We start from the raw sequence: 13,865 nt of genomic DNA on the forward strand, positions 1-13,865 counted from the left end.
TAAACAGAGATAGATGCAGTTTTGGAACTGCCAGTGACTGTAAGATTTTTAAATATCAACTCTCCCTTTCCTTTCTGAGAAACACGAGACCTTTTTATTAATTACATTATCATTTAAAGAATGTCTAGCAAATTATATTTCACAATGATGGTCTTTATTTTCTGTTCGAATTGAACGCGGCTCGTTAGGTCCAGTCTATGGCGCAAGTGAAATGGAACTGCTGTGTGACTTAGGTAGTTTCATGTTGTTGGGCTTCTGTTTGATCGCAGTGACAAGAAACTGCCTGAATTACTCCAGTTATTGTCATCGCAAACTTTTGGATTTTAGTTAAAAGAGGAATCTCTGGTATTTTGTTACCCGAAGGAATGATTTCTGTGACAAAACGTTTTGTATATTACGAAGATGTAGAAGATGGTGCCACTAACAGTGCCCAGCGCGGATTGTTATTGCAGATTAACTGAAGTATACATCTGTCTAATTGCCCTTCTTTCCCATATGTGGATAAATTCTAAAATAACAATTTTTGTGTATGAATAGCATGGCAACGTTTTAAATAATTCAAATTGTGTATATTTCTTTGGCGGTAAATGTATAATTTTGGAATTATATTGTGATTACAAACGTGACTAGTTGGATGCAATTTTCTATTCTTTAGATTTAACTGCGCAGATAGATATATTAATTCATTATACGTATAATGAATGCAAAGATATGTAGGCTAAAAGCACAGTTTCGAGTCCGCGAGTAATATCTGCACAGTCTGTATCCATTAAAAAGTTACTTCAGGTTTTAAAAACAGAGAAATGGAAAATGCACCGAACAAGGATGAAAGTGAGCAGATAAAAACACGATTATTTCTGTAGCACATTAATTTTGTTTCTTGAAGCAATTTTTTGTACACTTGGATTATAATCTAAGGGAAACAAATATCCTACACTCACGGATCAGAGCTTTTCATTCGTCCAATGTCAAGTTATCAAGGCTGGTAGTCTTTCAGTGATGGTATGATATTGTTTTGCTATAAGGCAGTTTATCCAGCCACAAATGATAATGTAAATATTACTCGATCATTGATAGTGGTTGCTCAGTCTATCACAACAGTACTTTATATTAAATAAGAGGCCGGATCAATATTACTGCAGTTAGACACATCTGACCGTATCTCAGAAGATTTTTAACTGGAGGCATCCAATTGCAGAAAGACATAAGACAAGCTTTAGTATCGCCCTCACGGTTTTATTGTTTAGATGGTTTATATATGAAAGTATAACTTCAGCAGATTTGCGCAGATGTTCTTTAAGTCGTTCACTTTCACTGTCAGTTTGAAACCTGTAAATTAAGTATCGGCTACCGTTTAAAACACATGCAGAGATGCATATACAGCGGTCACTGAGCCCGCCGAGTGATTTGTAGAATATAACTCATCAAAGGAAAAAGGAAAACCGTGATATTACATGTTAACAATAATTGGATGTCAAGAGAGCGTTCCAATCGTTGACTGTAGCTGATTACCGATCTTTTTAACCACGTGCAGTAAACTATTTATTCCAAAGGTGTTAGATTTGTTTTCCTGCTATCTGCATATTTCCAATGGATTATGGGGGTAATGCAACAAATAAACTCGCTACTGTTAAAGATGTTGGAGCGTTTATGACTGCATTGGAACTGCTAAAGTTGATCGAATTGCACAATGTGCTGTGGAGACAAGAGAAAGGGGCCTCATTTCTTCTATAGTTAGGCCTAAGCTAAACCTCTTTCTTTAGACCTAAATGTGGTGTTCCCACCCAAAGGGCCTGCAGCGACCCCGAAAGACAGGACTTTTCCCATTCATAATGCCAGTTTGCTGTTGTTTAGAGGCAATCTCTATTTTTGGTTGGCAGAGATCCAAATATACGTTCTTAAAAAAGACTTTTAAAAATATAATATATAAATTTGGAGTTAATAAGAAAAGCCCAATAATTTGCCCCAATAAAACATATAAACGTATCATTGTAACAGTTAATAAGCAAAGATACTACAAATATAGCAATATAATCGTTTATACTTTCATATATTATCTTGTTAAAATGCAGTTCCCATTCGTTGTGCATCTGTTCTCTCATATAGATACTATCACCTTTAACATTTCTCTTAATTCACCCCATAATACAGAAAACTGCATTGTTACTATCCGTTTGAGAGTGCATATTTTACTTTTGACAGTGAAACTGTATGGTATTAAGCAATCTGTTTAAACTACGGTTTGTACATCTAATACGCGTTTTAGTTGTAAAGGGAGGACATCACAAAAAGCCAGTGGATATCCAGAATTTCAGTTCCAATGGAATAGAGTCATGACTGTACTAGTGTTAGATTATCGCTTTAAATACTGAGCTAAAAGACAGGCGAGTGACTCTGAACTGTCTTTTAACATTTGCACAGTAATACACTGGCAGAGTGACCGTTTTCAGCTTAATGAGATACACATAACTAGGAGCAGATACCTCGGCATACTTCGAGTAAATAAATGAAAACAATGTATTTGACCAATGAGATAATGAATGTTAATGTCCTTAATGTTCGCACACTTGAAGTACTTCAGAAAATAAATGTTTGTTGCATTTTGAAAATCTTTTATACAGTAAAAATAAATATAAATAAATAGATTTTTAAAGGAATATATCGAATCAGTATAACTCAAAATTTTACACATTAAGTACAGACTATTATAGCAATACCTATTTATAAATATGTCAGCGTCTTTTAACTTTGTTCTCTCGGCTTCAATCACTGGCTGTAGAAGCAATGAACCGTCTCTTTGATAATATATACAACAATCAGCAACATATTTAGATGTGAAAGTCTTGCAGGCCCTTGTACTGCACAAGTCTCGCCTTGAAGCAATCTTCCCTTTTTCACTACTTAGTCTGAATAATATTCACGTTAAACTGAAACCCATCTCTTAGAATATTACCGATTTTAAAAACAAGTTTTAAAGTTCACAATCTTGAAGTGTAGAATAGAATAGTCAAACTAATTTTAATCTCATTTACCCCTAAACTTTTGAAATAATCGTGGAAGCAAAATAAACTTTTTGAACGACGGTGCAGGCTAGAGAATACGGAAGTTGTTTATAATTCAATGCAATGTTAGTCAAGACAAGTCGAATCAAAATACGAAACAGATTCGTACATATTGTGAAATATATATGGCATGATGCTAACAATCAATTTAAGCACATAGGTGAACCTTTACTTTCTCATATGTTCTCATATTTGGATATTCTCACTTGTGTTCACATGATTGTGGTTTATAGCTTAGCCAGTTTCTTGCAAGTATTTAAGAAAATATTTTTTAAACGGGAGGATTCTTTTGGAGATTCGGGATATAGCGAAGTTCCCATCATCACATTAACGAATACACAGATGTTAATCTCAGCCTATGATTTGCTCAATTCCTAGAAATTCACTTGTGATATCTTAATGTAGAGCACTATTGCAAACTACCAGCCCGCCTGACAGTCCTTTGCTTGTCAGCCTAACAGCGACAAAATTAAGACTGTGCTGTTAATCAAATCATTCCTCAGTCCAAAGAAATGAACATCTATTTATATTTGAAATAATTTCTTCCTGAATTGAAAAACGCGGTTTACTTAATTAATTTTATAAAATCAAAGATTGACATGAAATATAATTTAGAAGTTCGTATAAACAATTCACCACTTGTTGTAATCTTTCTTATGGCCTCCGCTATTTCTCTGCTGTTTGACTAATATCCAAGGCTCTTAAAACCTTAGGTTTTTGTATCAGCTGAATGACATCAAATCAAGTTTTCTCATTCAACCTTCTAAATTAATTTGTTGCAAAGTTAAATATTGTTAGTTTCCATTAATGAGTTACATTAAGAAATTGGTTTGGTAAGTTGGATAGCCGAACAGTTTCCTACCTACATAAATCCTTCACTACCCAGTGAATATTGTTGGTATTTGCACATTTCACTAGTCACTTCCATTCACAATTTCCCCCTAGCTTCACGAAACAAATATCTTTCTTGGCACTTATTCTCATGGAAAGGGCGTTTCCTTGAACAAATGGAAAAGATAACAAGGGAAGACGTGGTTTTAAATTAACAACTTATAACATGTAACAATTTGTGCATAATTTTAAAACATTAGAATTATTCACTCGGTCTCTGTAGTCCAATATAGTTTAAGTATTGACTTTCCGTTCTCCTTTGTTGTAAAGTAGTCTTGTGAGTAATTTAAAGTCACACAGCCTAATAATGCTGAATAATATGTAGCCGTGTCTTTAATGCAACTGTGAGCTTTAAAAGATCACAATGGGAACAAAAAGACTTTCTTGGTTGGAAATGCAGGAACTGGGCTGAGAAACTACCTTAAATCCAATTGGTTCTAGTCTTCCTCAATTGCGCACTTTTGTCCAAATTAAAATTTGAAAGAAAAGTAACGGATTGGCTTGTCACTGTTTGTGATGTGCATTTTCACCACAATTTCTGCTGTATAAGGTTTAAAGTTGTTACTCACAGAACGCACGCATATTTCATTCACTGGCACCAGAACCTCGGGCTCATATTATCAACTCAAATCTGGGTGTTCCAAACCGCCAAACTCGCCAGTTTTTGCACCCATCAAACACAAATATTACAAGAATTATCTGTTACGATGATTGCATTTAACACTTCTTATGTTATTGGTTTAAGATAATAGCAGTAATAATAAGACTGACGATTATGAGACCTGGTGTGAGAATTTGTCACATGAGATAAGATTAATTAGCAAGCAAAATAGTTCCTTAAAAGATTGTCTTTTAAAGTTAATCACCTTTTTCATTGTTAGGGATAGTCGAACAATATCGATATATGTGTGGTATTGTTCGTTGTTTAAAACCCATTTCACCTCTAAACGTATTTAATACGGCGGCGATGTTAATTGTTTAACCCCCATTGCGGATTGATTTACGTTTTATTGTCGCTTTGTCGGCCTCATGAAAACTTTAACCAATCGTTTCGCAGATAGCCCACAACATATTAGCTAACTCTACTTTGTTAGTTGAGAAGTTGGGAGAACAATTTCTAGTCTTACATATAATTTCCCAATGAATCGAAGTGTATGATGTTTGACAATGTCGATCTCTGGTGCTATTAGTAACTATTTTGTCGATTCACTTATAAGTCATGAAAGTGAGGGGTCGCCTGCAACGAAGTTTGCTTCGGGGCAATATATAGTCTCCAGACAGCCGGGGGTTCCCGAGCACCCCGAATTTCCTGCTTGCAATTTTCAGCCGAAGTCTCCCGTGTTCGGCACTTCTTGGGCCCCCGTGTACGCTCAACCCTCTGCCAATGTCTCCACATTGTACCATCCATACGTCCAGTCTCACCCCATTCAGCCTGATAGCAGGTACTTGCGATCCTGGTTGGACCCGACCCCCAGGGCCGTGTCCGCGCCCGGGATACCTTCCAGCGGTCACGACTCATTGAAAACAGAGGTACTCGCGGGTCACGGCGGCGAAACCTTACCAGCGGCGCTCCAAAAATTACATGGGGAATATTTGGAGAGCGAAACCATTAGCTCCGGAAAAGCGCCGTGCTATGAAGACAGTATATGTGAAGAGAAGGGAAACAAAGAGACATCAGAACAAAGTAAGTTGTTCGGGAAATGTACTTGATTTATCTCAGAATGAAAATAGTTTACGAACCCTCACGCAAAAACGCGACTGAAATAAGGTTCTAATTAAAAGGCAGTTTGCTTCAGTTTAGCCACAAGTATTTAACTGATTTTATATTGCTTGTTACTTTATACGCCTCCGTTCTGTTTTATGGGTTACACAAGTAACCACCTGCAAACCTTTAATGATGGTTTTGCCAGTCTATCTTCTACGAGGCAATAAATAAATTAATGAATAAATAAAACGTTTTCCCTTGTTATTTTCCGTTTGAACCAATCTCCTGAGGAACCGTGAGCAAAAAAATGTGCGGCACACCATCTTAATGTGAAGCCGCGGAGAAGCGAGAGAGAGAGCAATTTCTGCAGTGCTGCCGGGACTGAGTTTGCTTCTCAATTGCAAACGTGGTAATAAGCAAAAAGATTAAATTTAAACCGTCTGAGGGCACCCAAAGGCTTCCCGTTTAGTAATACTGAGGAAAAAAGCGCTTAGGAATATGACCACAACAAACATCTCAATTCTTAGCTCCATATATTTTGGTAGAATCCCCCATAAGCATTGCAAATTTAGAAGTGCATTGAGAAAATATGACCACATTATAATTCTCATTCTGATCTCATTTTTTTTCTTCACTCATTTTCAGGCAATCCTTCTGCAAATTGGTTACACGCCCGCTCGACAAGGAAGAAGAGATGCCCTTACAGCAAGTATCAGACCCTGGAGTTGGAAAAGGAGTTTCTGTTCAATATGTACCTCACCAGAGATCGGAGGCACGAAGTAGCGCGTCTTCTCAACCTGACTGAAAGACAAGTCAAAATCTGGTTTCAGAACAGGAGGATGAAGATGAAAAGACTCAGTAAGGAGCACGTAAAAGAATTCGAGTGACTAGCTGTTGAGTTTAAACTTTAGCGCGTAGTCGGTTTCTGCTGTCACTGCAATATATCCTTAAAACACTGTAGTTCTGAGAAAACCAACATCCTTCCACAGCAAAGAATGACCAGAATGTAAGGTTTAAACATCCAGCAATTCGGCTATTTATTTCGAACATTTTAGTGCATTCATTCAGGGAATAGAGTCACGTGTAGAGTATTTTATTGCAGGATATTAAGAGATACAACTTCCTCTCATTCTCATCCACTATAACAGCCAGAGAGAGCAGCGAGCTTTTATTCCAGCTACCTTTTCTCTCTTTATGGCTTAAAAAGAAACTTCGTGTTATTTATAAATCACTACAATTTCTGTGAATGCTTTGGTGATGGCCTTTGACGCAGGACCCGGATGTCCGCGCTCCAAAGCAACGCTTTACAAAAATGATCTTTTTAACCTGTGATTAAATCTATATGTTTAATCTTTGTTGTTTGCAATGATCGAACACGACTTGTTTTCAATTGTTTACATGCAAAAGCGGATGTTTAGAATCCATTTCAAAGACGCATCACATTGCGGTTGATTTAAGGGCTGCTTTCCGATCCTTGTATCGCTTTGATTTAAGAATTTGCTTGTTTCAATGGAATTGTGACTATTATTTAAACCGATTGTTAATCTACCTTACGATCTCTGTTTCTGTAGCCCTTAATCTCTGTGTTTGAGTGAGTGTGGGTCTGCTGTTTTTGTTTTAATGTGCAGCACGATACTCCGAAAGGCTTAAATTGGTACTTTTTACCTTTGTTAAGAGTTTGTACAACTATGAGTAACTATTACCACGTGGCTCGTTTTTTTTACGATGGTCTAATATTGTAGTAAGCACATTGAACTGTGGTCCAAGCGAAAATTTAACCATCTGTCGTATAGAATTTCATGACATTTTAGAAATAAAATACTGTTTAGGAATAATTTGGCTCAGGAACTCGAATTACCGACCAGGCTGCACAAAAGGAGGATGACAACATGGATCAGCTCAAAGGGATAAATTTTAGACCAATAACATTCCTGATGACAACTTGTATATTTCTCATTGTCTCTGTTCGCTGTGGAGCTGGTGTTTATATTCTTGTGTTTTGCAGGTTTGTGCTGATTTTACATTTGTGAACGAACCAACTATTTTACACAAAAGCTCCCCAATTCTAGGTGACCTTTCCTTGTAGCATTTTTTTAAAAATCTGGAGCTATCCGACGTCAACAGCGCGCGGTTGCACTATTTAATGTGATTTATTACTAATAATAATAATAAATTAAACCCACTGAATGGTGTAAAATATTTTGAACTCACCGCTCTCTGTACACCTAATACCATAATCAGTAGATGGGAACATGCGAATGTATTGAAAACGGCTGCAAAATAAAATGCTGCTGAAAGTTTGGAAACGGATTTTTCCGTGACCTTGCGTCTGCTGTTTAAAGTCTTGCCTCATTCGTGGTTGTGCATGTGAATCCCTCTCTATGCCTGATGCCTGAGAACCAAACCCATTGAAACAAAGGGAGAAAAAGCTGTATTTATTAAATAAGCTGGATGTGCAATTACACAGATTCAAAAGACATATTTAGAAAAATTAATATAAAGGCGATTCCTAAAATCTCAGCAAATCCTAAGCATTTATCTGGTAAACCGCAAGGCAATTATTGGGGATGAAGCCAGTGGTTGTAATGGACAAATGGACAAAGGGTAATTCAGTATTTTTATCCTGCTTTTCCGATAAATCCTCTAAGAGTGGACACAATGCAGGGTCGTCAATAGAACAGCAGAGAGAAAGGATTGCATGAAACTGCGGGGAAGAAGCATAAAACTAGGTAAAGTGTCCCTGTAAATAATGCGAACTCAGAATTCCTCCGTCTAATGAAGGAATCTTAACCAGGGTGTCTCGCCGAATGAGACATATTCTCAAGTCGTTGGTAGGGATGTAAGATGCAGAAACTCGGGCTGCATTGGGGATGTCCAGTAAGCTGTTTACCTATTTTCCATGTATTTATCATTACCAGATCTGTAATATCCGCTATTTTATTTTATTTTGACCCATTAATTAACTCCGCATAAACAAGTTATAAACAAATTTCCTAACCGCATTTATCTGCTGGTTGCTTTGCATATTTTATTGTCCAATACATATAAAGTGTGTGAGCTCATTACTGCTTGTTTTGCACACACTGACCCTTAAGCATCACTGTTATTGGAATAATATAAATTGCATTGAGAATTCAAACGTAGAATCTTCATGTATTTATACAAGAAGGAGATTACGTGTTCTAAAAGAATTTACGTAAACTATTAAGAAGAAAAAAATAACCTGCTATCCATATTCTGCGAGCTTACTTGCATTGTTCACGATTATAAACAATATACTAATTAATATTCCTCCAGTCGATCTATTTATGCTGAATTTTCAAACTAATGAGACATAAGTCAGCACTCTTACTCTCTTTGGAAGGTTTAAGTCACCTCCCCTTTTCAGCAGATAAAGAGAATTTATATTTAAAATCGTGTTATTCGGTATATGTATAATCTATCTATCTATCTATCATGTATACATGTGTCTCTATACATCTATAGATATGTTACACACACAGACATAATTGATGAGAATTTTAAGATGACTAAAACAAATGAATGCAGAAACCTATCAACCTATCTGCTATACATTACATCCATACATATTGCAAAAAGGGGTTGATAACCAACAGTTGAAAACGAAGTGAAATATTACACAATCAATTTGAAAATGTGCCATGAGGAATCTGCCCATAAGCAACTAATGGGGACATTTTAATGAAATGTCTTTAACTTAAAGGCAGTCATATTGTAAACAAAAAAAAATCCTATATGTAGATCTCTGATAGCAGGATACATATTTCACCATCCTGGAAAGAGTGGTTGATCAATTTCATCGAATGTTCAGCGTAGATGATATTTCTGTTTGATTATACTTGCAAAGCTTTCTTATTGTTGGCAACGTAACAAGGGATAATTAGATGGGAGGAAGGGGTGCTCGCCAATTTAAAAGCCTGTCCTTTAGGGTGGTGCAGTAGAAGGGCTGCTATGGATATCTCATGGCCATATTAAAAATAAATCTATGCTTAGATGTTTTAATGCCTCCATATTAAAGGAAATGGTTATGCGGCCGTTTAAAACAGCTTTCACTGGGCTAAAAAAAATAATTACAGCATCAGCATGTCGTATATTAGAACTAATATATTAGTTATTTTCATTTCAACATTTTTTTGCAAACACAAGAGGTACAAACGCATATAAGAAGAAAGCAGAAATTAGCCTTGCACAGTGGAGGAGGAGTTAGGAAGTTGTCTGTCATTATAGGAAATTCAGTGTGGTGTGCTGCAATAAAATAATATGACCGTTGTAAAAGTTTATAGGGTATAAATTTCTGAAGGTTAGGAATTGAACGTCTGTAAAACAAACATAGCAAAGGGAAAACTTTCAAAACCTATTAAATTAAACTCACAACTGGAGGTGCCAAGCAATAAAAATATGGCTTTGTGCTTTATTTCTGAAGGGAAATATATAGGAACTGGATTTCTTTAAGGGAAAATCGCGGTGAATTTTTTGGTGTAACCAACATGCTTTTTAGACTCTAAAGCAAGCGACGCCCTCTTTTGTTCTACTTCCTAACCATTTCAGGCTGCCAGAAATTACTGCAATAAAAAGCTATACAGAGTCTGGCGAGACGTCTGGAGCAGGGTCTTTGGATGTGTTTACAACCCCGCGCCCATGCCTGGGACTTTATTCTAAAGCAGAATGCCCAATTGTTTAGAGTCGGACTCGGAGACAATAGAGTTCTGAAAGCTTTCTTTCCCTCCCTTTTTTTCTTTCTCTTCTTCCTCTTCTTTGCTGCCCTTCAGGAATTCGGGTTGTTCGCAATCCGCTACAGCACTACACTAGGATGTGGCTTATTGGTACTGTCTCCGATTGTATGTGTCGATGAACTGAAGAGCTTAAACTTTCTTCCTTTGTCGCGTTTTGGGCCTGATGAATTCTTTATAGTCAGTTTTAATCGCGTTATTGAGCATATTTGTTAATGCTTTTAAACCCTGTGATTTTTTAAAGTCCAAAATACTTCGTCCTGATTCCAGTAGGTGGCAGCATTGTTCCACCAATCTCGGTCAAGGCGATTCAGCAGACGTTAGTCCAAGAATCTTGGATTCAGTAGATACGACGCGCATATAAAAAGCATACAGCACCCACTTCAATCCCCCCTGCCCTTCTTGCTGTTGCGCAATACTTTAAAAATAAAATATTAAAAAGTCCTACAAAGCTTTGCCCCAATCAACTATCTTTCTCAATATTTGGTTGCAAAATGCCACTAATGTTATTATGAAATTTATCTTCATAATTGTATGTTCATCTGTTTTATGCAGTTTTATTATTTTCAAGCTGCTTTATAAACATGAGAAGACAGCAGAGAAAGTAATTTTGTCCATTTACGACAAGGTAGTCCACAGTAAGAGGCTAAAGTCAGTAAATAAAAGAAGACGGTTCCTTTATAGAACTGCACTTGGGAAGTATATAAAATGTTAAGCATTCGGACTTTTAAATATGCATTCGCACAACTAAACATTTAACAAGCTGTGTGTTTGATTTGCAGCTGGCTGTTTTAAAAGGATGCATGTATTGGGAAAATAAATTGTTATATTACTTAAGTTATGTAGAAAATGTTTGAAGTGCACATTTAAATTTCTGGATACTTAAGTTTCCGAATGAACTTTCAACCCCGTTACATTTCTCACATCTCAGTGCACATGCCTTTAAATTGAATCTGTCCCACACTCTTGTGCATGTATTGATTATTGTTTGTGAGACTGTCTTCCTTTCAACAAACCATACACCACACATTTTCAGTGTAATAGCCATCGGCACGGACATTTCCTCCAGACTTGTTCCCAGACCCTGCTGATTTATTATTTCTTAGACTTTATTGATTTCGTTTTTATTTGTTGCATGATTTTAAAACATGCACAGTTTGGGTAACCACCCTTCTATCTGTCTCCGTATTTAAATCAAGCTGCAGTCCTGCTTCATGCATAACAGAAAGGATGTATGTAATAGTCCCATGCAATAGGATTTGCACAGATCTGAACTGACTACAACCTTACGTAAAAGCAAAACTGGAATTTCGTCCAGATAAAGGCAAGACCATACCTCAATAGGAATATTCTTTCTCTGTCTCTGTCCCTGTTTCCTCTTCCATTTCAGTATTTCTCTATGCCTCATTTTCCTGCACTATCATGTATTTTTATGGAAAAATAGAATTTAACACATAGACGCCGAATGTAAGCATTTTGGTGATACTTTATTTTTGGCTTTTTAAAGTCTTCACATGATTCTCCCAAGAATTAAAGACATATGATTAGGTATATATGAAATAAACAAGATTGCAGTTTTACAATTGGATTCCCGTTGTATTACGTGCGCATGTAAATGAATATTCTTCTGTGCCTGTACATCCCTCTATTTCCACCTATGTGTTTTATATATAGTATATTAGTAGGAACATAACAAGCATGTGATTTTAGATTTCAAGCGTGACATCTTTGGTAATGTTTTCACTTTTGTACAAGACGCCGACTTTCCATTAATTTCAGATTAAACTCCAGTGTGATTCTATGCATCTGCTTAATGTATCAATAATGTCTCAGCTGATTAAGCAAGCAAAAGATACGCAGATGCACAAATATATGCATGATACTTGTGTTACTCCATTCTCTTTAACAGTCAACAGTTACACATGAATGGAAAATGAAATTAAAGGGCCAATACTAACACCTACAGTATTCAATCTCGCTGTGATGCTGCATATTTATCAGAAAAATGAAGTTGTGCCTAAGTGCAGGGAATCTGCTTCGATAGTAAGCATATAACGTCCTCGGAAATATATGGTAACCCATCTGTAGGCAGACTGGATGGAAGTAGGTTTATTTTTTGAATAGAATTGCAAGTAACTCCCACTAGAATTTGCATGTGTAATTGTGTCGATAGGCACCTAGAACATCATATTACGCACACGTGTGTATATATCTCTGCATATGTGCAGCGAGAGAGAGATTTATAGATGAAGATTTTCAACTGAAATTCACAATACTTGAATGCATTTATAGCTAAATTTAGGAAATAAATATGAACACTTTCTAACAAAATGGAACTGCATCCATAAAATGAATCGCGTTGCTCGTAAGGAGATTAAACGCATTTAAAACACAAGGAAACACGAAGAACAATTTTAAATAAACAGTCCAGAGCCATCTAAAGCACGTCACCGCCGCAATTCCTAATAAAACAGCAATCACGTGGGCCCACGCCGGGGAGACAGTCGGCAAGTTGCAGATTTTATTCATTGTTGTCGTCAGATTTTTTTTTTCAAAAACCTCAAAAACGCATCAGATAATTAATCAGTTAAAATAACAAGGAACTAGCTGATCATGTTTTAACAACAGATTTTTGTGCTAACGTTGCGGTATTACCAAGTATCTCGTTGGTCTAAGTTGCATTTATTTTTACATTTTTAAACGTCTTTTTATCACTTAAAATCGTAGCATCTGTTCCGTTATATTTAAAGTTATTTCCGCTAAATTAGAGCCAAATTTAAACAGAATTTAAGCGGTTATAGATCTTGAAAGTAAGCACCATTAGTACAAACGGAAGTAAAAGTTAATATAGCAATCGAAAAGTTGTCCTTTAATCTTGAGAAAAAAGAAAATAATATTAAATTATTTTAATTTGAGTCAGAGAAACCCCAGGTACGGGTAGTCAAACTTTCCAAGAGGAATCTTTCAATTAATTATTAAACTAGTGGGCTTCATTCAGTCCTATTTCTGATACAGTTACTTTCAGAAGGCTAATGCCACTTACACAGAAAGCAAATCAATTAAAAGTATGGGCGTTCGTTGAATCGAATCAGTTTTGAAAATTGCTGAGGTATTTCACACATCACCTTTTAAAGTGCATTCGATCGTATTTTGATCGCTATTATCTTATTCGGATTTACTTGATCAGTTGACCATATTTCACAGGCCTCACGAGCAGCAAGTTAATAAAATGTTCTTATCAGTTTTTTTCATTATTTTGTTGCCTCTGCTGTACTCAGTAACTTCGGTCGATGATACTTTTACAACGCTGGTGCTTTCAGCTCCTCGTCAGCTGACCTATCCCATAATATTGAAGCATAGAATGGAAATATGCAGCCCAAGAATCATTAGTTTTTCTGCAACACTGCCTGATTGAAAGACTATATAGGAGCACATTGTTTTTCTATATTAGAGATA

At 36.3% G+C, this 13,865-nt stretch overlaps 1 protein-coding gene across 1 annotated transcript; it reads left to right on the plus strand.

Moving 5' to 3' along the window:
• The first annotated feature begins 3,691 nt into the window (after window positions 1-3,691).
• hoxb9a (homeobox B9a) lies at window positions 3,692-7,940 on the plus strand. Its single transcript, XM_068013602.1, has 2 exons — window positions 3,692-5,637; window positions 6,304-7,940. The coding sequence occupies exons 1-2, from the start codon at window positions 5,121-5,123 to the stop codon at window positions 6,543-6,545; spliced, it is 759 nt and encodes a 252-aa protein (XP_067869703.1). The 5' UTR covers window positions 3,692-5,120; the 3' UTR covers window positions 6,546-7,940.
• The last annotated feature ends 5,925 nt before the right edge of the window (window positions 7,941-13,865 follow it).

This window comes from Heterodontus francisci, chromosome 33 (genome assembly GCF_036365525.1).
Source record: "Heterodontus francisci isolate sHetFra1 chromosome 33, sHetFra1.hap1, whole genome shotgun sequence".
Lineage (NCBI taxonomy): Eukaryota > Metazoa > Chordata > Chondrichthyes > Heterodontiformes > Heterodontidae > Heterodontus > Heterodontus francisci.